The 23,874-nt window shown below is 46.1% G+C and overlaps 1 protein-coding gene across 3 annotated transcripts in view; it reads right to left on the reverse strand.

Moving 5' to 3' along the window:
- Nucleotides 1-9,903, reverse strand: part of AHCTF1 (AT-hook containing transcription factor 1) — a 97,261-nt gene extending 87,358 nt beyond the window's left edge. Inside the window, exon 1 of one of the 3 annotated variants that reach the window (XM_050771586.1) lies at nucleotides 9,828-9,903. Coding sequence is in view for 2 of the 3 variants with exons in the window: in XM_050771568.1 (XP_050627525.1) it covers nucleotides 9,570-9,589 (20 nt within the window). In the remaining variant the exon portion in view is untranslated. Of the gene's footprint in view, nucleotides 1-9,569; nucleotides 9,778-9,827 lie in introns of those variants that run through there. The other 2 variants (XM_050771568.1, XM_050771577.1) reach the window with 2 other exon arrangements.
- Nucleotides 9,904-23,874: the final 13,971 nt, after the last annotated feature.

A 23,874-nucleotide genomic window follows, 5' to 3' on the forward strand; every position in this document is an offset into this window, starting at 1 on the left:
TGCACTCCAGTGTGGGTGACAGAGCGAGACTCTGCCTCAAATAAAAGGGGAAGGACATGTGCAAGAATGTACACTGTATATCGAGTATTGTGTTGCGGTTTTTTTGGGTTTTGTTTGTTTTGAGACAGGGTCTCACTCTGTCGCCCAGGCTGGAGTGCAGTGGCATTATCATAGCTCAATGCAGCCTTAATCTCCTGGGCTCTAGCAAGCCTCTCGTCTCAGCCTCCCCAGTAGTTGGGACTATAGGCACGTGCCACCATGCCTGGCTAACTTTTTTTTTTTTTTTTTTTGAGACGGAGTCTCGCTTTGTCGCCCAGGCTGGAGTGCAGTGGCCGGATCTCAGCTCACTGCAAGCTCCGCCTCCCGGGTTTACGCCATTCTCCTGCCTCAGCCTCCTGAGTAGCTGGGACTACAGGCGCCCACCACCTCGCCCGGCTAGTTTTTTTTTGTATTTTTAGTAGAGACGGGGTTTCACCATATTAGCCAGGATGGTCTCGATCTCCTGACCTCGTGATCCGCCCGTCTCGGCCTCCCAAAGTGCTGGGATTACAGGCTTGAGCCACCGCGCCCGGCCTTTTTTTTTTTTTTTTTTTTTTAAGTAGAGATGAGGTCTCACTATGTTGCCCATGATGGTCTCAAACTCCTGGGTTCAAGCAATCCTCCTGCTTCAGCCTCCCAAAGTGCTGGGATTACAGGTGTGAGACACCAGCCTATCAATAGTATTCTTAACAGCCAAATACTAGTATTAAATACAACCAAAGGAGAATGAAGACGAACTTATTTAATCAAATAGTTAGAAAAAAAAAAAAAAAAAAAGGCTGGGCACAGTGGCTCATGCCTGTAATCCCAGCACCACTTTGGGAGGCTGAGGTGGGTGGACCACCTGAGGTCGGGAGATCGAGACCAGCCTGACTAACATGGTGAAGCCCCATCTCTACTAAAAGTACAAAAACTAGCTAGGCATGGTGACATGTGTCTGTAATCCCAGCTACTTGGGAGGCTGAGGCACGAGAACCTAGGAGTCAAGGGTTGCAGTGGGCCAAAATTGTGTCACTGCACTCCAGCCTAGGTGACAGTGAGACTCTGTCCCCTACAAAAATAAGTAATTTAATAACTGAAACAATGTGATATAGGCTAGTAATGGACAAATAGGTCAATGAAACAGATAATCTAGACACAGAATCACAAAGTTCAGCAGATGATAAAAAGCTATTTGGATATTTCAGTTCAGAGGGGACATGTGGACTATTCAATAAGCACGTCTGGTATAATGTGTTACTCATCGCAGCAAAGACTTCACACACTGGTAGAGTGAAGCAGTAGAAGTGATACATTACATTCCTCCCCTGATATCTAGCAAGTGAAGTGTGTGTGTGTGTGTGTGTGTGTGTGTGTAGCACACAGAAGCAGGTACAGAAGAAAGAAGGTGAGTTCACAAAATCCAGAGAATTCTAACATCCTTTAGCATGTGTGGGGAGAAGTGAAATGAAGGGGGAATTAGATAACTCCAGGAAAACTCCAGGTCTGGAAGTCCCTAATTACATACCATGCCACGGGACCTGAGCAGAGGCCCATGTTTCAGGGAACTGTGCAGCTTTTTTGGGAGAAAGGTGAAGGCCCAAAGGCGTAGAATATAAATCAGGCAAAAGAGAGATCCGAGGTACAAGTCATCACCGTTTCTCAGCACTCCTCCGCCTATCTATTGAGTGCAGAAAGGACTACATTCAGTTCTAACACTTAGTCCAAGTCATTCTCATAGAAGAGAATCAATACTATCAAACTGAAACCTGTGGTAAAATAACAGGATAACAGCCACTTCTAACAGATACGTTTAGCTTTTAAAAGTTTGTAACGGCCGGGCGCGGTGGCTCAAGCCTGTAATCCCAGCACTCTGGGAGGCCGAGGCGGGCGGATCACGAGGTCAGGAGATCGAGACCATCCTGGCTAACACGGTGAAACCCCGTCTCTACTAAAAAAAATACAAAAAACTAGCCGGGCGAGGTGGCGGGCGCCTGTAGTCCCAGCTATTCGGGAGGCTGAGGCAGGAGAATGGCGTAAACCCGGGAGGCGGAGCTTGCAGTGAGCTGAGATCCGGCCACTGCACTCCAGCCGGGGCGACAGAGCGAGACTCCGTCTCAAAAAAAAAAAAAAGTTTGTAACGAAGTATTTATGTTAAAAGAACTATTATAAATTTAACAATTCCTTTCCTTTCAGTTATCTTATAAAATTAACTTTTTCTAAAAATTAGCATTTCATACAACAGTCACTATGAATTCTTCCATCTGTTTATCTTCAAACAGAGATGTCTGAAATATTCACAAAGCATTAGTGCCGTTTACTTTTGCGTGATGCAAATTTGTGATTTGCTCATTTCCGTATGGCTTGGATTTCTTATAAAATCAATAATTACTTAAAGAATCTTAAAACATATACATATATATAAAATAAAAATACAACTTTAAAAATACAGAAGATATTTATGTAGCCTTAGGATGGGAACAAGGCAAAAATCAACCTAACGTTCTTTCTTGTCATTCTTATTCTCTCCATGAGTCCCCTCCCCCCAAAAAATTTATGTGAAAAAAACATTTCAAAGATTCACTCAAAAAATTAAAATACATGAGTTATCATTTTCTGTTCAGGCTATAAATGCTATCTCCTAAACAAAAACTTGATAGACTGCCTCAAAAAACTTAACCACAGGCCAGGCGCGGTGGCTCAAGCCTGTAATCCCAGCACTTTGGGAGGCCGAGACGGGCGGATCACGAGGTCAGGAGATCAAGACCATCCTGGCTAACACGGTGAAACCCCATCTCTACTAAAAAATACAAAAAAAAACTAGCCGGGCTAGGTGGCGGGCGCCTGTAGTCCCAGCTACTCGGGAGGCTGAGGCAGGAGAATGGCGTAAACCCGGGAGGCGGAGCTTGCAGTGAGCTGAGATCCGGCCACTGCACTCCAGCCTGGGCGACAGAGCCAGACTCCCTCTCAAAAAAAAAAAAAAAAAAAAAACTTAACCACATATGTCACCATTAAGTCACAAACCCTAGGAAGTTATGTTTGAGATTTCCAAGTCATTAAAAGCAGAAGTCTGCTTTTTATTATCCAAAACAGATCCAAAAGTCTAACCTAATATAAAGGGTGTGTGCATCAACAGGAAGCTATGACCATTAGCCTCCAATACAAAACCCTCATGAGGGTCCTATACTCAAGCCTTAGTTGCTGTTATATTTATACAAATTGATCCTATTCATCTCCTACTAAGTAGGTACCAAAAAATTTTTAGACAAACAAAAGAAAAAGGCCAGAATCACATTGTTACTATGTTGTTTTCCCCTCTGACAGCCTTTTACAAAGCTTGATAAAACCAGTTTAATGATGAACTGAAGTTAACACATTTTTACTACTAAACTTAAAACCAAAGTAATTCAACCAGAACCAAAACCTTCAGAATTCCACGCAGTAGCTTTTTCTAACGTGTTTTCAAAGGAGTGCTAATGAATAATAAGCAAAAAAGTTCCATGATCCCTATACTTCAATCAAAATCATCCCAATAGAATTTTGGAAAGATTTTCACAAAATCCAAAGTCCAAAGGATAACACACAATGAGCATTTTTCTGGAAAATGAAATACAGTAAATGTTCTATTTCTTAGGCTGGGTGAGTTTTGTTACTTTGTTTGAATGCAAAACAAAGATGATATAGAAGTACTAGCTCAAAGAGAATAAAGCCACAGTATTTAAACTGTGGCCAGACATGATGGCTCATGCCTGTACGCCCAGCACTCTGCGAAGCTTAGGTGGAAGGATCACTTAAGACCAGGAGTTGGAGGTTGCGGTAAGCTATGATCAGGCCACTGCACTCCAGCCTGGGCAAGATTCTGTTTCTAAAAATATAAAAAATAAACCTAATGTGGTTTGTATATTTGTACCCTCCCAATCTCATACTGAAATGTTGGAGGTGGAGCCTGGTAGGAGGTGTCTGAGTCATGGGAGAGGACCCCTCATGAATGGGTTGGTACCCTCTCCAGAGTAATGAATTCACGTGAGATCTGGCTGTTTAAAGCCACGCGTGGTGGCTCCCAGCACTTTGGGAGGTTGAGGCAGGCAGATTGACTGAGCCCAGGAGTTCGACATCAGCCTGGACCACATGGCAAAATCTCGTATCTACAAAAAATAATTAGCCAGGTGTGGTGGCGCATGCCTGCACTCCCAGCTACTGGGATTGCTTGAGCCTGGGAGGTCAAGGTTGCAGTAAGCCATAACTGCACCACTGAATTCCAGCCTAGGCGACAGAGTGAGACCCTGTATTTAAAAAAAAAAACAACAAGAAGCCTGGTACCTCCTCACTCCCCACTCTCATCGTGTGAGTATCCCGCTCTCCCTTTGCCTTCCGACATGACTGGAAGCTTCCTGAGACCCTCACCAGAAGGCAGGCAGCTGTTGGTGTCATGCCTGCACAGCCTGCAGAACCATGAGGCAAAATAAACCTCTTTTCTGCATAAATTATCCAGTTTCGCATATTCCTTTATAGCAACACAGCCTAACATATTTCTAATTCAAACTTTGAATCCAGGTTCTAGCACTTAACAATACATGTAATGTGCTTTACTATATTCTGTCTTCCTCCCTTTCATATCCAAGCTTCTAGAAAAGAGGAGTACTTATTTCTCCAGACTTCATCATGGTGCCCAGCACAAAGGAGTTCAAAAAAAGTTTAATAAATCAAAGTTTTCCAAATTTAACAGCCTTTGAATCTATGGGGCAAAATTGGTTTTAAGACTTTTACAATTTAAGCACACTACAGAGAACATCAAAACACTGTATTATTAGAAATAGGGGCCTGGCGCAGTGGCTCACATCTGTCACTCCAACACTTTGGGAGGCTGAGGTGGGTGGATCACCTGAGGTCAGGAGTTCGAGACCAGCCTCACTAACAGGGTGAAATCCCGTCTCTACTAAATACAAAAAATTGGCCAGGTGTGGTGGCGCATGCCTGTAATCCCAGCTACTAAGAGGGCTGAGGCAGGGGAATCACTTGAATCCGGGAGGCAGAGGTTGCAGTCAGCTGAGACTGCACCATTGCACTCCAGCCTGGGCAACAAGAGTGAAACCCCGTCTCAAAACAAACAAGTCTCAAAACAAACAAAAACAACTGCATGGCTGGGCCACGGTGGCTCACGCCTGTAATCCCAGCACTCTGGGAGGCCGAGGCAGGCGGATCACTAGGTCAGGAGATTGAGATCATCCCAGATAACAAGGTGAAACCCTGTCTCTACTAAAAATACAGAAACAAAATTAGCAGGGCGTGGTGGCGGGAACCTGTAGTCCCAGCTACTCGGGAGGCTGAGGCAGGAAAATGGCGTGAACCCAGGAGGCAGAGCTTGCAGTGATCCGAGATCTTGCCACTGCACTCCAGCCTGGGCAACAGAGCGAGACTCCCGTCTCAAAAAAAGAAAGAAATAGGCCAGGCACTGTGGCTCACGCCTGTCATCCCATCACTTTGGGAGGCTAAGGTGGGAGAATCGGTTAAGGTCAGGAGTTCGTTGGAGACCAGTCTGGCCAACATGGTGAAACCCCGCCTCCACTAAACATATGAAACTTAGCAGCCAGTCATGGTGGCAGACGCTTGCAACCCCGGTTACTTGGGAGGCTGAGGCATGGGATTCACTTGAACCCGGGAGGTGGAGGTTGCTGTGAGCTGAGATGGTGACATTGCACTCCAGCCTCAGCGACAGAGCCAGACTGTCTTAAAAAAAAAAAACTATAGTAGAAAGAATATCTCAAAGGTATATGAAAACACAAACACACATGAAACATCTACGTTCAGTACTGTACAAAATTAAATAGAGTCCCAGCCTTTTATGACATGCCAGCATTCGCAACCTATAGAAAGTAATTTACGGCCGGGCGCGGTGGCTCAAGCCTGTAATCCCAGCACTTTGGGAGGCCGAGGCGGGCGGATCACAAGGTCAGGAGATCGAGACCATCCTGGCTAACACAATGAAACCCCGTCTCTACTAAAAATACAAAAAGAAATTAGCCGGGCGTGGTGGCGGGCGCCTGTAGTCCCAGCTACTCGGGAGGCTGAGGCAGGAGAATGCTGTGAACCCGGGAGGCGGAGCTTGCAGTGAGCTGAGATCCGGCCACTGCACTCCAGCCTGGGTGACAGAGCAAGACTCCGTCTCAAAAAAAAAAAAAAAAAAAAGAAAGTAATTTACAAAGTTTCAACTCCTTTCCAAAGTCTAGATAGGCAGAGCAGGAATGTTCTACCAGCTTTGAATGAAAACACGGCTTTTCATGGCCAGGTGTGGTAGCTCAAGCCTGTAATCCCAGTACTTTGGAAGGCCCAGGCAGGCTGATCACAAGGTCAAGAGACCAAGACCATCCTGGCTAACATGGTGAAACCCGTCTCTACTAAACATACAACCATTAGCTGGGCGCGGTAGCGCGGGCTGTAGTCCCAGCTACTCGGGAGGCTGAGGCAGGAGATTCACTGAACCCGGGAGGCAGAGGTTGCAAAAAGACAAGATCGCGCCACTGCACTCCAGCCTGGCACAGAGCAAGACTCTGCCTCAGAAAAATAAATAAATTAATTAATTAAATAAAATAATGTTCGGCAGGGCGCGGTGGCTCAGGCCTGTAATCCCAGCACTTTGGGAGGCCAGGCTGGCAGATCACGAGGTCAGGAGATCGAGACCATTCTGGCTAACATGGTGAAACCCCGTCACTACTAAACATACAAAAATAATTTAGCCGGGCGGGCGCCTGTAGTCTCAGCTACTCAGGAGGCTGAGGCAGGAGAATGGCGTGAACCAGGGAGGCAGAGCTGGCAGTGAGCTGACATTGCGCCACTGCACTCCAGCCTGGGTGACAGAGCGAGACTCACTCTCAAAAAAAAAAAAAAAAAAATTCATTACTTCTGCTTGCCTGTCTTCTCCACTACACTACGAATTCCTAAAAGGCAAAAATCACCAAATCTTATTCCTGGGCATTCGACAAGGTCACAGTGCCTTTGGACTAATAGGTCCTAAATGTAATAAATTAGGATAACAGGATACTGTGTAGCAGGATATTAGGACACTAGCAGGGACAAGGAATAGCCATGTTAAACAATAAAATCAATTTTTTAAAACTCAGGATTGAGCCCAATTATTTTTAAGTATACACTGGTTCAGTATTAAGCAAAACAAAATTATTAAAATTACTAGGCCAGATATTAAAAACAGAATACTATAAATCAGTTTTCTGTGTGAAATACACAAATTCCTGCAGTAACTGAATTCCACCACAGAAAATGGAACTCTAATCTAGTTCAACAATTATATTGCAACCTGTACCAAGCAAGCATTTCCATAAACCACTTTGTATGCAATTTTACTTTTTTTCTTTTTGACTAATAAAAAGACGAATTGTCATTTAAATGTAAACTACCAGTGGACCCAGAAACTTCAAGCCTTTCAGAAATTTCTTTCCAATTTAATTCAAACATTTTTAAATCACGAACTACTTTTAAAACACCGTGTTAGTAAAGGAATGCAAGGGCAAGAAGATAACCTACTTCCTGACTTTAAGGAGTTTACAATCTAGAAAAGGAGATACATAGTCAATTATCAGAATATCAGACACAACGAATAAATGCCACAATAGAGGTGCATATGCTGTGAGATCCCAGTAAAAAAAGTGGGATAAAGGGAAATAAAAGAGTACAGTGGGCTGGGTGCGGTGGCTCACGCCTGTAATCCCAGCACTTTGGTTGGCCGAGGTGGGCAGATCGCCTGAGCTCAGGAGTTCGAGATCACTCTGGGCAACATGGTGAAACCTCCTCTCTACTAAAATAGAAAAAAATTAGCCAGGTGTGGCGGCTAGTTCCTGTAGTCCCAGCTACTCACCAGGCTGAGGCACGAGAATTGCTTGAGCCCTGGAGGGGAAGGTTGCAGTGAGCCAAATTCGCGCCACTGCACTCCAGCTTGGGCTACAGAGTGAGACTCCGTCTCAAAAAAAAAAAAAAGAATACAGTGAAAATATGGGATTTCGAAGGAGGTCCTGAAATTTGAGAATTTAAAAAAGGAAAGAAGGCACTCCAGGATGAAAAACATGAGCAAAGAAACATTCCACAGAATGGGCCCAGGATTGGTGATGATTCCGGAATAGCAAAAGCATAAAATTTGTGAATATATGAGGATAGATAGTAGCATACACTTATTGTAGAGGGCTTTGAGCTTACTTAGGGAAGTCAGACTTCATTCTGGGAAGAAAGAGAAGTCCCTGAAAATATTAAAGGTAGGCGTGAAAGACAATGTTCTGTCCTCTTAAGACGTATCTGTACCTATGAAAAAGGAGAGGCATAAAAAAAAAAAGTCTCAAAACTGACGTATAACGATCTTTTTTATTTTTATTCTTTATTTTTTTAGCAACAGGGTCTCGCTGTGTCACACAGGCTGGAGTGCAGCGGCGCGATCCCAGCTCACTGTAATCCTGGAAATCTCGGTTTGAGGCTGAAGCTCAAATGTTCCCCCTACCTTAGCCTCCCGAGTAGCCGCGCGACTAAAGGCGCCACCCACGCCCGGTTGACATGGTGTTTTAAAATTTTTTTAAAGATAATTATTGTTGTTTGCAAACTCGTGACAGTTTGGTAGTATGTTACTGAAAGATGAGAAAGCGACAATGTAGACTTCCCATAGCGCTTAGCACACTTAAAACATCCCTTCAAGTATTAACCTTAACTGGGCTTGTCATCCCTGGTCAAATCCTCCGAAATCAGTAAACCACTCTTAATTTCTTCTCTCCGAAGGGACTCTCTCAGTGAAAGCTCACATACACACACACACAAACAGTTAAAAAAAAAAAAAAAGGGGGGTCTCGCCATGTTGCTCAGGCTGGTTTCAAACTCCGGGGCTCAAGCGATCCTCCCGTCTCGGCCTCCCAAGGTGCTGGGATTACAGACAGGAGCCACTGCGCCCAGCCAAAGACAGTTGTGAAAATCTACAGGCTCTTTAGGGTATTCTGAGAATAAACTATCGTTTAGGATTTCCCCAAAGGATCTACGTTTTGTTCTACAAAGAACCCAGTTCTTCCAAAAATTTCTACAACTGACCATTTGGAAATAAACGCTCATCTCACAAAACTCTGCTCACAGATAGTGTGAACCTCGTAAGCTTTGAGAACAAAATCTACCCATCTCTCCAAACAAAACACCCAAACCAAAACAGGCAACCAGTGGCAAAAGTAATCGCCCTCAGCTTCCCAGGTGGGAACAAGGAAGGCAAATTAATAAGCACCCCAAGATGTGCTTTTATTTTAACTCTCCTTGATCTGACCAATCGGGTGAGCTGGAGCCTCACGTCTGGGCCCCGAGTCCAACTTCTCCCCGCCCGGACTACTCACTGCGGCCAGGCCCAGGCGCATGTGGAACACGCGCCAACACAGGACAGGCTCAGCACGCCGGCCACTTCCCTCGGGGAAAGGCCCGCCAACAAGTGCATCGCGTGGGAGGACAGTGGGAAAGGGTCGCGGCCCCGGCCCTCCCGGGTCGGGAAAGGACCCGGCTGCCGGCGCAGGACGCGAACCCACCAGCGCCGCTCCGCCGCCATGTGCCGCCGCTCCTCCGGTTCGAGGTTATGTAACGAAGCCCGGCGCCCGCGAGCCTTCCGTACCCGCCACCGCCAGCGCTCGCCCCCTCGAGCCCCATCCGTTGGCCCCGCGCACGCCCGGCCTAGGCCCGGCGCTCGCGGAGCAGAAGCCCCACCGCCGCCGCCGCCGCCGCGGGCCCAGGCCGAGCGACCCGCCCTCCGCCGCGCGGGCCCAACCCCCTCCCTCCCTTCCCCCTACCTGAGCAGGGCGGGTGAGCGCGCCGCCGCGGGCCGAGTCCACCGGGTCGCCAGGCCAGGCGCGAGCTCCTCCCGTGCGGGTCCGTCACAGCATCTCCCGGGAGACGTGGCCGCCACGGGCCGGGCTCACACCCCTCCGCCCGGCTGAAGCCGCTCCTCCGCGCGCCGGCCTCCGCCTGCGACCGCCCCGGCCACCTGAGAGCCACACGCCCCCGAGGGTGCCTTCGCGGGCTGTGGGCCTGCAGACCGCTCAGCGGCTAACACGCAGTCGCTGCTCCCGCCGCGGTTCTGGGTCCTTCCCCTTGCAACGCTGCCTGGTCGCCTCGAACAGCGCCGGCGCCGCTCTGCGCATTACCTCGGGCCGACAGACCGACTTCCACACGCCCCGGAAGGGAGGGAGCGGAGGAAAAGGGCGGAGAGGGAGGGGAGAACCGGCGGAGATCGCGGCTGCAGGGACCAGAGTTCTCGCGATGGTTCCGCGCTCGAGCGCTGGCTCCGCGGGAATTTTCAAACTCTCGGTGAAAGAAGGAGGTGGGAGGGAAAGGGAGGAAAGAGAAGCAGGGCCTGGAAGGGCGGATCATTTACAAAAATTCGGGTCTCTCCCGCTCCGAGGAGCTGGTGGGGAGAAAGACTACGAGTCCCACAGTGCCTTGCGCGTGAAGCCGCCCTGGCGGCCCCGGCGGCGCGCCCCGTGCGCAGTTGGGAGTGGTAGTCTTCGCGGGGGGTCGCGCCGGGCTCTACCAGCAGCCTCAGGGCTGCGATTGCAGGCGGACTCTCTTGTCACGTTCGCCCTGCCAGCTGGGGCCGAGTGATAATCTTTCCCCCATAATTGGCAGCTTGCATTCTGTATTTTCTGTTCTGTGCTCCCACTTTCTTTTTTTCTTTTTCTTTTTTTTTGGAGACGGAGTCTTGCTCTGTTGCCCAGGCTGGAGTGCAATGGCACGATCTTAGCTCACTACAACCTGTGCTCCCGCTTTTCATGCCAAAGGTGGGCTCCCAGACTTCCGGGGAAACGCTTTTTCCACCGTACTGTGTTTTTCTAGCATCCTTCTGTACTTTCATGGCCAAAAATGCTCGCACAGCCTAACCTAATCTTTTTAGTCAAAATTATACCCCAAATCACTATTATCTTTTTGGTCACTGCGGGTTTTCATTGTGGAATTTCTTATTGTTAGTATCTTCCTTTGAAGCGAATCCCAGCGCCAAACATGTTTCAAACACATAGGGAACAAGTCCTTAATACTAAGTAGTAAATAAAAGGATTATAACATGAGGTAGAGTGGGGATTTTAAGAAGATGCTCTTTTATCAAGAAAGTTTCTACTTTTCTGTTACCTTTCCTATACGCTTTTTAAATTTATTTATTTTTATTTTATTTTTGAGACAGTGTCTCACTCTGTTGCCCAGGCTGGAGTGCAGTGGTGTGATCAAGGCTCATGGCAGCCTCGAACTCGTGGGCTCAAATGATCCTCCTACGTCAGCCTCCCAAGTAGGTGGGACTATGGGTGTGGACCACCATGCCCCACTACGCCCTATTAATTTATTTTATTTTATTTTATTTTATTTATTTATTTTTGAGACAGAGTCTCGCTCTGTCACCAGGCTGGAGTGCAGTGGTGCAATCTCGGCTCACTGCAACCTCTGCCTCCCAGGTTCAAGCGATTCTCCTGTCTCAGCCTCCAGAGTAGCTAGGACTACAAGTGCGTGCCACCACGCCCAGCTAATTTTTGTATTTTTAGTAGAGACGGAGTTTCTCCATGTTGGCCAGGATGGTCTTGATGTCTTGACCTTGAGATCCACCTGCCTCAGCCTCCCAAAGTGCTGGGATTACAGACATGAGCCACCATGCCCAGCCTATTTTTATTTTTGTAGAGACTGTGTCTTGCTATGTTGCTCAGACTGGAGTGCATGGCTATTCGCAGGCACTGTGGCCTCATCAGTGCCACTGCTGCCTCCAACTTCTAGGCTCAAGCTCTCCTCCCACCTCAGCTTCCCGAGCAGCTGGGACTACAGGCATGGATGTCATGCCTGGCCCATATGCTTTTGGAGATAATGCTGCTTTTTGGAAATGTAATTTTCTTTTTTCTCTAATTTTTGTTTCTTTAGTAACAGCAACCTGCATACATATCATGTTTGTTTGCACAAGGTATTGGACCAAGTTGTGACAGAAACAGTTAAAAAGAGCACTGCTTCTGCAATAGGAGGTTTGGGGTTCGTTGTCTTAATTATTTTTAAAGAGGCCTCTTCAAACAGAAACCACCCTCTGTTGGATGTGCTGATTTATGTCACATGCTCCACATTCTACACTTTCTTTTTCTTTTTCTTTTTTTTTTTTTTTGAGACGGAGTCTCGCTCTGTCGCCCAGGCTGGAGTGCAGTGGCCAGATCTCAGCTCACTGCAAGCTCCACCTCCCAGGTTCACGCCATTCTCCGGCCTCAGCCTCCTGAGTAGCTGGAACTACAGGCGCCTGCCACCACGCCCGGCTACTTTTTTGTATTTTTTAGTAGAGACGGGGTTTCACCGTGTTAGCCAGGATGGTCTCGATCTCCTGACCTCGTGATCCACCCATCTTGGCCTCCCAAAGGGCTGGGATTACAGGCTTGAGCCACCGCGCCCGGCCTCTACACTTTCTTTGGCACTATTTTATGCCCAGTTCATGAGTACTATACTTCTCGGTAGTCAGAAGACATGAATTATCAACTCAGGTGTGCTGCTAGTGAGCTGTGTGACATCAGGAAAATCAAGTGACCTCTCTGGGCTTCAGTTATCAGATGTGTAGAGCAAGGGATTGACTGATTCATTAGACAGACATTTATTAACTTTGCTCTAAGAGCCCTTCCAGTTGTGAAATTAAAAAATCTATTTCAATTGCACACATTATCCAGATTGACTGTCTACATAGTCTTTCAGATTTTAATCCTTTCCATCTTTATCGACAGGATGATTTCTGTATGATTGTCTATATTTTTATTATTTGTTTACTTATTTTGAGACAGGGTCTTGCTCTGTCGCTCAGGCTGGAGTGCAGTGGCACAATCTCGGGCCACTGTCGCCTTGACATCCTACCTCAGCCTCCCAAGTAGCTGGGACTACAGGTGCACACCACCACTCCTAGCTAATTTTTGCATTTTTTTTAGAGACAGGATTTCATCATGTTACCCAGGCTGGTCTCGAACTCCTGGGCTGAAGCGATCTGCTGGAGTCGGCCTCCCAAAGTGCTGGGATTACAGACGTTGCTGGACTCGGCCTCCCAAAGTGCTGGGATTACAGACGTTGCTGGACTGGGCCTCCCAAAGTGCTAGGATCACAGACATGAGCCACCGGCCCGGCCTGTGTAACTGTCTATCATCTAGACCGGCTCTACCTGTCCTATTTTATTTCCCTATATACTTCCTGAGCGCTTTGTTTGTTTTGTTTTTTTTAACTCTCCAAACCTGTTTTCTCTTTCAGTGTCTCCCAGCCTCTTCTCTCCCTGAGTAAATCTTAACATCCTTCAGGGGCCAGCTCAAGCCTCTTTGCTCTTCCCAATCTTTTCTTCAGCTTCAGCCCACATGAATCACTAAAAACTTGAGTGAAAATATGCTGTCTGAATTATTTCACGTCTGTTTCCCTTTTTGCCTCTGACTCTCTCCATCCACCCACTATCTCCATCTCCCAGCTGCGCTGGGAGCACAGACTGTATCTTCTTAACATGCTTCCCCCATAACTGCTAGTTTTTTATTTTAGTTGCTTCGCAAACTGAATTTCCAATTTAAAGCTCTCATTCAACCCTTTTTCCTCTTTCAGTCATTTAACTAAGCCAATACCAGATTATTTTAATTGGTTTCAAGAGATGTTAATAAGTGTTAAATGAAGAAAAATCTAGATTTGGTAATCAAATGAGTTTGGGGGAAAAGCTGATTAAATAAAAATAAAAATGTATTTTTTGTAAGACTTCACTGGCTTTAATATGCTTGGCATTCCCCAGTCGCTTGACCGTGGCATCCATTTGCCCTTGTGTAACATCTTGCCTTGTTAGTGCTCCACTATGCTTGGCATTCCCCCGAGTTGCTTGACCATGACCATGGCATCCGTTTGCGCTTGTGTAACATCTTTTGCCTTATTAGTGCTCCACAGAATAGACTGTGGTAAACACAGCTTCCAAGCTTTCTCGCACTGGAAGAAGCATGGTGTGGTGAAAAGAATGAAATCATTTGGAGCCAGACAAACTTGGGTTTTAATGCGTTTCACTACTTTCTAGCAACATGACTTTTATTAAATTACTTCAGTCTCTGAGCCTTTTTTCTCAGCTAAGAAGAAAAGATCATGTCACTTTGCAGAATTCTTGTAAAGATGGAAGGGAAGTATGTGCCTCCCTTAGAACCTCATTCCGTTTTCACCTATATGGTCCTAAGTTATGTTGGTAAAAGGCCTAGAAATGGATAATAACTGGTAAGAATCCTCATGCTTCCATCTGGAATGTTTGATTAAAGAGGTAATTTTTTTTAAAATTTTATTTATTGATCGATTTTTGAGACGAAATCTCACTGTATCACCCAGGCTGGAATACAGTGGCACAATCTCAGCTCACTGTATCACGCGGGCTGGAGTACAGTGGCATGATCTCAGCTCACTGCAGCCTCCGTCTCCCAGGTTCAAGTGATTCTCCTGCTTTAGCTTCCCACTGGGGTTACAGGCCCGTGCCACCACTCCTGGCTAATTTTTGTATTTCTAGTAGAGATGGAGTTTCACCATGTTGCCCAGGCTGGTCTTGAACTCCTGACCTCAAGTGATCCACCCGCCTTGGGCTCCCAAAGTGCTGGGATTACAGCATGAGCCACTGCACCCGGCCAAGAGGCAATATTTTAATACCATTCCAGCATCCTGGGAGTGACTAGCAGCCATCTGATTTCAGGGAATTCAGGACTTCATTGAAGCATTCTGAATTAGATCTCCAATTGTTTTGCAAAGTAACAGGAAAAGCCTTATTACTTTAACAACAGAAAAAATGGAGTTTATCTGTCTCAAATAGAGAAAATTGTCTTTGTCCTAACAGGTACATTTTCATCATTTTTGTGGAGATGACTGGTTGTAGCAAGCAGTGCCCACCCTTGACTTCTCCAACTGACCATAAACTGGGTGAATGAACAATCATATTTTTCCTGTTCCCCACTATATGTCCAGTGATGGCACAATGGCCAGAGCATAAATACATACTAAAATAATTGTCTAGTGACTGAGTAAATAATAATTCATCATTCAAAGCAAAATATGCAAAAATAAGCAAAATATGCAAAATATGCAAAAAAAAAGAGCAAAATATGCAATATTAGATTATAAGGAACCTTAGAGATATTCTAGGCCAAACACCTTATTTTATAGGTGGGGAAATGAATTGTCAAATGATTTGCTACAAATTTTTTGGGATGGATTTTTTGTTTTGTTTAAAAAATAGGCCGGGTGGGCCGGGCGCGGTGGCTCAAGCCTGTAATCCCAGCACTTTGGGAGGCGGAGACGGGTGGATCACGAGGTCAGGAGATCGAGACCATCCTGGCTAACACGGTGAAACCCCATCTCTACTAAAAAATACAAAAAACTAGCCGGGCGAGGTGGCGGGCGCCTGTAGTCCCAGCTACTCAGGAGGCTGAGGCAGGAGAATGGCGTAAACCCGGGAGGTGGAGCTTGCAGTGAGCTGAGATCCGGCCACTGCACCCCAGCCTGGGCGACAGAGCAAGACTCCGTCTCAAAAAAAAAAAAAAAAAAAAATAGGCCGGGTGCAGTGGCTCACAGCTGTAATCCCAGCACTTTGGGAGGATGAGGCAGGCAGATCGCCTGAGCCCAGGAGTTCAAGACCACCTGGGCAACATGGCAAAAACTCATCTCTACAAAAAATACAAAAGTTAGCCAGGCACGGTGGCACATGCCTGTAGTCCCAGCCAGTTGGGAGGCTGAGGTGGAAGGATCACTGGAGCCTGGAAGGTCGAGATTGCAGGAGCGGTGGTTGTGCCACTGCGCTCCAGCCTGGGTGACAGAGCAAGAGACCCTAGCTCAAAACAAAGAAATAACAACAACAACAAAAAACATTGTAGGGGCAGCAAAACTTTACCCTCTTAGGCTTTCTGACTGGGTTTGAGAATTAAATTGATACAAGTGAGATTAACAGGAAAAAGGGCTGGGCAAGGTGGCTCACACCTGCAATCCCAATACCGTGGGTGGCTGAGGCAGGAGGATTGCTTGAGCCTGAGCCTGGGAGTTGGAGGTTGCAGTGAGCTATGATGGCACTGCTGCACTCAAGCCTGGACAACAGAGTGAGACCCTGTCTCAAAACAAGAGAAAAGTATACAGATTTTTACATGTACATGGGAGCCCCCATAGGAAAATGAAGATTCAAAGACATAACAAAAACTAAATGCTTCTATGGTAGGTTGAACTAAGAGTGACGGTTGTGGACATGTGTCGTGAGGCTAAACATACAAGTTAATTTAACAATGAACTTTTTTCAGATTTTTCTCAGCCTTGACGCCACATCTCTGATGACCAGAATGTTTCTTCTCTCCCGGGACAAGGAAGGCCGCGTGTCCCTTTTGTATCAGCTGTTTCTCAAGTGCCTTTAGCTCAAAATAATCCTTATGCCAAAGTGGCATATTTTGGGGTGGCATCCTCTGCCACCCTTCAACATTTTTAAGTTTTAATTTTTAAAATTTTAAAATTTTTAAAACTTTTTTGAGACAGACTCTGGCCCTGTCGCCCAGGCTGGAGTGCAGTAGCATGATCTCGGCTCACTGCAACCTCCTCCTCCTGGGTTCAAGTGATTCTCCTGACTCAGCGTCCCAAGTAGCTGAGATTACAGACATGCACCATCATGCCCAGTTAATTTTTTTTTTTTTTTGTATTTTTAGTAGAGATGGGGTTTCACCATGTTGGTCAGGCTGGTCTCGAACTCCTGACCTCAGGTGATCCACCCGCCTCAGCCTCCCAAAGTGCTGGGATTACAGGCGTGAGCCACCACGCCCGGCCGTTCATCATAGTCTTTATGCATTTTAAAAATTGTTTGCATGGTTGGTACTCCCCCAAAAGCCACAGATTATATTTCTTTCTCCAAACACTGGTAATATTTGTCATAAACAGGCATCACGATTAATCTGTTCTTTAAAATATTTCCTCTTTCTACTTCTCCATTTTTTTCATATTATTTTCTTCAAATGTTACTTTAAAAAAAATCTGTGTGTTTTAGCTAAAACCATCCAGGTTCTGATTTCTCCGTTACTTAAACCCAACAAACACCCTTAATGACAGCTCTTGAAATACAGTTACATGTCACTTAATGATGGGGAAACATTCTGAGAAATGACAATTTCATTGTCGTACAAACATCAGAGTGCACCTGCACAAACCTGAATGGTATAGATGGTATAGCCTACTACACACCTAGACTATATGCGACAGCCTGTTCCTCCTGGGTTACAAACCCGTGCTGCACGTTACAGTGCCAAATACTGTAGGCACTTGTAACACAGTGGTGAGTACTTGTGTATCTAAACATAGAAAATATACAGTAAACATGTGGTATGAAAGATAAAAAATGGTACCCCGGTCTAGGGCACTTACCAGGGATGGAGCTTGCAGGACAGGAAGTTGCTGTCAGTGAGGGAGTGGGGAGTGAATGTGAAGCCCTAGGACACTACTGTACTCTACTGTAGACTTTATCAACGCCATATGCTTAGGCTACACTACATTTATAAAGAAATCAAGTAATTAGACTACGGCGTCAATGATGGCTATGTCACTGGGCAACAGGAATTTTTCAGCTCCTTTATAATCTTCGAGGACCATAGTTACATTTGCAGTCAGTAGTTGACCAAAACCTAGTGGCATAGCGTATGACTGCCCTGCAGTTGCTGACTATAAACTGTGTACTCTGATACCATTGCGGTTTTTATTTATTTTCAACCTTTACCTCAAGACTCATGCTTGCCTTCTGGCATTGTTATGTTAGATTCCAGAGGGCACAAGGGAGTTACAAGCTTCTTTCAGTCAATGGTATTGCAGGCATTGCTCATGAGCTGCAAATCTGTCACCTGCCTGAGGCTCCCTGCCTCTGTCTAAGGAAACCCAGGTAAGAAAAGTTGGTTCCAGCCGGGCGCGGTGGCTCACGCCTGTAATCCCAGCACTTTGGGAGGCCGAGGCGGGCAGATCACAAGATCAAGAGATCGAGACCATCTGGCCAACATGGTGAAACCCTGTCTCTACTAAAAATACAAAAATTAGCTCGGCGTGGCGGTGGGCACCTGTAATCCCAGCTATTCGGGAGGCTGAAGCACGAGAATCATTTGAACCCAGGAGGCGGAGGTTGCAGTGAGCCGAGATCGCGCCACTGCTCTCCAGCCTGGCGACAGAGCAAGACTCCATCTCAAAAAAAAAAAAGACAAGTTGGTTCTGTAGTAGAAAGTGATGGAAATGAGGACAGTCAAGTCTGACGTTCCATTGAGGGAATAGGTCACCCATTTTAACAAATGCTTTGTGCCATGTTTATTAGATAGATTCCCAGTCTTATTTTGTTTGGTAAATTTATTTTATTTTAATTTTCTTTTTTTTTTGAGACAGAGTCTTGCTGTGTTGCCCAGGCTGGAGTGCAATGGTGTTATCTTGGCTCACTGCAACCTCTGCCTCCTAGGTTCAAGCGATTCTCTTGCCTCAGCCTCCCGAGTAGCTGGGACTATAAACACGGGCCACCACCCCTGGCTAATTTTTGTGTTTTTAGTAGAGATAGAGTTTCACCATGTTGGCCGGGCTGGTCTTGAACTGCTGACTTCAGGTGATCCACCCGCCTCAGCATCCCAAAGTGCTGGGATTACAGGCGTGAGCCACCGCACCCAGTCTGGTGAATTTATTTTAATCTTATTGAGCTTACACAGCTTATTTTAATTATGGTGTTTGCATGGTGTTTTAAGGTTTCAATGCATTTTAAATTGCTTGTCAAAACAATATCTCTACTTGGTTTAAATTGTACTGTGACGGGGTAGGGCTTCTTTTGATTTTCGCCTTTTCTGATGTTTATTTCTTGGGTCCTCTACATGGTTCTTTAATAAACTTTGGGTAGAGTTGTTGGATTTGATTAGGCATAAGTGTAGGTGATGCAGTATCAATTTTTCACTATGTGCTGTTTCAGAAAAAAATTATTTTTAATTTGTATGCATTTTCATTTTTTGTAGCGATGGGGTCTCATTATTGTTGCCCAGGCTGGTTTTGAACCCCTAGCCTCAAGTGATCCTCCTGCTGTGGCCTCCCAAAGCAGTGGGATTGGAGGCATGAGCGATGGTGCACAGACCAAAATTAAAACAAGACGTTGGCCGAGCGCGGTGGCTCAAGCCTGTAATGCCAGCACTTTGGGAGGCCGAGGCGGGCGGATCACGAGGTCAGCAGATCGAGACCATCCTGGCTAACCCGGTGAAACCCCGTCTCTACTAAAAAATACAAAAAACTAGCCGGGCGAGGTGGCGGGCGCCTGTAGTCCCAGCTACTCAGGAGGCTGAGGCAGGAGAATGGCGTAAACCCGGGAGGCCGAGCTTGCAGTGAACTGAGATCCGGCCACTGCACTCCAGCCTGGGCAACATAGCGAGACTCTGTCTCAAAAAAAAAAAAAAAAAAAACAAGACGTTAACTAGGATGCCATATGTGGAGAGCCAGCAATGGAATGTATCAAATAAAATTCGGTATGCCCTAAACCACTCTTCTGAAAATGAGTTAAAGATCTTTAGGATTTAGAAATGAATTATTTATTAGCAGACCACATGATTAGTACAGAAAACAATAAAGAACTTTAATTAAACTATAATTACTTGGTTAAAACTGTAAAACATGATTCTTTTTTGTTTTTGAGACAGGGTCTTGCTCTGTCTCCCAGGCTGGAATGCAATGATGCAATCCTGGCTCACTGCAACCTTTGCCTCCTAGGTTCAAGCGATTCTTCTGCCTCAGCCTCCCAGGTAGCTGGAATTACAGGCACTTGACACCACGCCCAGTTAATTTTTGTATTTTTAGTAGAGACGGGTTTCACCATGTTGGCCATGCTGGTTTTGAACTCCTGACCTCAGGTGATCCACCCACCTCAGCCTCCCAAAGTGCTGGGATTACAGGCGTGAGTCACCACGCCCAGCCTAAATCATGATTCTATGGTAGTATTTTTTTAGTACAGTGTTACTTTGTTTCAGTTGCATATCATTCATTTATTTATTCAGTGGTTCATCCATCAAATATTTATTGAATATTTGGGGTCGGCATCATTCAAGCCACAGCTTAAGAAGACCAGTGTCTGTGTCCCTCAGCAAAGTAATCAGAACAACATAATTCAATGAAAACATTTTTTCTTCTTTTAAATTTTATTTATTTTTAAAAAACATTTTTTTGTTTGAAATATTTTTATAAAGGCAACTTTAAAATTAAGGAGAGCTACAGTTCTCTCATAAGTATCTTACTGATAATTACAATAAACACTCAGCATTCTAGTCAGTCATAGAAATGTTCTAACCCCACATTCTGGTTTTGGTTCAGCCATTAATTCACTAGAAGTGGTTGGGTAATTCCCCACCAGTTGAATAAAAGGCGGCACTTTTTCAAATGACAGCTCTATAATCATCTTTTAGACTTCTGTTACCCATATGATTCTGAATTTCCTTATTTTATTTTTTTCACAGTCAGAGATAATGTTTAATTTTTTTTCACATCCAATTGACTTCTTTTAAAAAAAAAATTATAGAGACAGTGTCTCACCATGTTGCCCAGGTTGGTCTAGAACTCCTGGGCTCAAGTGATCCTTCCCCCTCAGCCTCCCAAAGTGCTGGGATTACAGGTGTGAACCACCATGCCCAGCCCCTGAATTCTCTTATTTTAAAAAGGCCTAATTTTAAAGTTAGGTAACTACCCTTCATTACCTTCATTACAGATCATGAAAGTTTAATGCACTTGGCAAATTTTATTTTACTTTAATATTTTTATTTTTATTAATTTTGGAGACAGAGTCTCTCTCTGTGGCCTGGACTGGAGTGCAGTGGTGCAATCTTGGCTCACTGCAACCTATAAAAATAAATATTTTTATTTTTTTATCTTTTTTTATTTTTTTTTTTTTGAGACGGAGTCTCGCTATGTAGCCCAGGCTGGAGTGCAGTGGCCGGATCTCAGCTCACTGCAAGCTCCGCCTCCCGGGTTCACGCCATTCTCCTGCCTCAGCCTCCCGAGTAGCTGGGACTACAGGCGCCGCCACCTCGCCCGGCTATTTTTTTGTATTTCTTAGTAGAGACGGGGTTTCACCGTGTTAGCCAGGATGGTCTCAATCTCCTGACCTCGTGATCCGCCCGTCTCGGCCTCCCAAAGTGCTGGGATTACAGGCTTGAGCCACCGCGCCCGGCCTTTTATTTTTTTAAATTTCCCACAACACCGACATAAACACTTGGCAAATTTAATTGTATTTATTTATTATTTCTGGAAACAGTCTCACTCTGTCATCCAGGCTGCCCTGGAAGTCCTCAGCTCAAGCTAGCCTCCTGCCTTTGCCTCCCAAAGTGCTGGGATTACAAGTGTGAGCCACCACGTCCAGTCTATTATGCAATCTTTTAATTCTATCTCAAATATAAATTGCCTCTTCAGTGGAGCAGCTTTTGGAAAATAGACACTTGATAAATCTTTTTTTTTTTTTTTTTTTTTTTTTTTGAGACGGAGTCTCGCTCTGTCGCCCAGGCTGGAGTGCAGTGGCCGGATCTCAGCTCACTGCAAGCTCCGCCTCCCGGGTTCACACCATTCTCCCGCCTCAGCCTCCGGAGTAGCTGGGACTACAGGCGCCGCCACCGCGCCCGGCTAGTTTTTTGGTATTTTTTAGTAGAGACGGGGTTTCACCGTGTTAGCCGGGATGGTCTCGATCTCCTGACCTCGTGATCCACCTGCCTCGGCCTCCCAAAGTGCTGGGATTACAGGCGTGAGCCACCACACCCGGCCGACACTTGATACATCTCTAGTAAATAAGGCTGGGAAGATGGCATTCCAGCGGAATAGAGAGTAGAGAGTGGGAAAATTTAACCTCCAAAAAAGAAGGGCAGAGATAAATACACCAGAACCATAGTCTAAGAATTGTTCTCTTTGAGTTACAGTCTTCAAAGATAAGAAAAGAAGATGAAGAGTTTTGGCTGGGCGTGGTGGCTCACGCCTGTAATCCCAGCACTTTAGGAGGCCGAGGCAGGCAGACCACTTGAGGTCAGGAGTTCAAGAACAGCTTGGCCAACATGATGAAATCCCATCTCTACAAAAAATACAAAACTTAACCGGGAGTGGTGGCAGGCACCTGTAATCCCAGCTACTTGGGAGGCTGAGGCAGGAGAATCGCTTGAACCCAGGAGGTGGAGGTTGCGGTGAGCCGAGATCGCACCATTGCACTCCAGCCTGAGTGACAGAGCAAGACTCTGCTTAAAAAAAAAAAAAAAAAAAAAAAAAAAAATCCGGAGTTTTTCAGTTTGAAGATCATGAAGGTTTCAAAGAGTGAAATACGGTCCTGCACTTTGTGAGACTCAGATGGAGTCATGCTGCAGAAACACTAAAGGATAAAATGATGTGTGAAAAACAATTTTGGTAAACTTGAGTGTAATTCCAGCTGATGTATCATAGAAACCATTTAAATAGTATCAATCTCAATAAGATGTTCAATGACAGTTGTTGGTGAAGTCCTTAAGAATTAAGTGCTTTTGTAAACATTATTTAATTAGAATCATTTCTTTCCTTTGGTATTTTAGGGGACACGCTTCAAACCTGCACACTGTCAACCTCCTGGAATGGAGAAGATCTGAAACAGTATCTCCAACTTCCTGTCAGCCTTCAATTCCCCTGAGACCATCAGGCGCCCACAGGCCAAGAACATTCAGAGTGGGCCATGTGCTATTCTAGACCAGACTCCTAACACAAATGCAATAGGCTTAACCCCATTAGCGCATTAGTTTTTTTTTTTTTTTTTTGAGACGGAGTCTTGCTCTGTGCCCCAGGCTGGAGTGCAGTGGCGCGATCTCGGCTCACTGCAAACTCCGCCTCCCGGGTTCACGCCATTCTCCTGCCTCAGCCTCCCAAGTAGCTGGGACTACAGGCGCCGCCACCTCGCCCGGCTAATTTTCTTGTATTTTTAGTAGAGACGGGGTTTCACCGTGTTAGCCAGGATGGTCTCGATCTCCTGACCTCGTGATCCGCCCGTCTCGGCCTTCCAAAATGCTGGGATTACAGGCTTGAGCCACCGCGCCCGGCCTAGCACATTAGTTTTTCAAATTTGTTTTGAGATGGAGTCTCGCTCTGTCGTCCAAGCTGGAATGCAGTGGCGCAGTCTCGGCTCACTGCAACGTTCGCCTCCTGGGTTCAAGCGATTCTCTTGCCTTAGCCTCCCAAGTAGCTGGGATTACAGGCGCCCATCACCACACCCGGCTAATTTTTGTATTTTTAGTAGAGATGGGGTTTCACCATGTTGACCGGGCTGGTCTCGAACTCCTGACCTCAGGTGATCCTCTTGCCTTGGCCTCCCAAAGTGCTGGGATTACAGGCATAAGCCACCACGCCCGGCCAACACATTATTTAAAAGCAGTATTCTCCTGATACTTTGGCCGGGCGCGGTGGCTCAAGCCTGTAATCCCAGCACTTTGGGAGGCCGAGACGGGCGGATCACGAGGTCAGGAGTTCGAGACCATCCTGGCTAACACGGTGAAACCCCGTCTCTACTAAAAAATACAAAAAACTAGCCGGGCGAGGTGGCGGGCGCCTGTAGTCCCGGCTACTCGGGAGGCTGAGGCAGGAGAATGGCGTAAAAACCCGGGAGGCGGCCGGGCGCGGTGGCTCAAGCCTGTAATCCCAGCACTTTGGGAGGCCGAGGCGGGTGGATCACGAGGTCAGGAGATCGAGACTATCCTGGCTAACATGGTGAAACCCCGTCTCTACTAAAAATACAAAAAACTAGCCGGGCGTGGTGGCGGCGCCTGTAATCTCAGCTACTTGGGAGGCTGAGGCGGGAGAATGGCGTGAACCCGGGAGGCGGAGCTTGCAGTGAGCCGA

The sequence above is a fragment of the Macaca thibetana genome, chromosome 1, assembly GCF_024542745.1.
Source record: "Macaca thibetana thibetana isolate TM-01 chromosome 1, ASM2454274v1, whole genome shotgun sequence".
Classification (NCBI taxonomy): Eukaryota; Metazoa; Chordata; class Mammalia; order Primates; family Cercopithecidae; genus Macaca; species Macaca thibetana.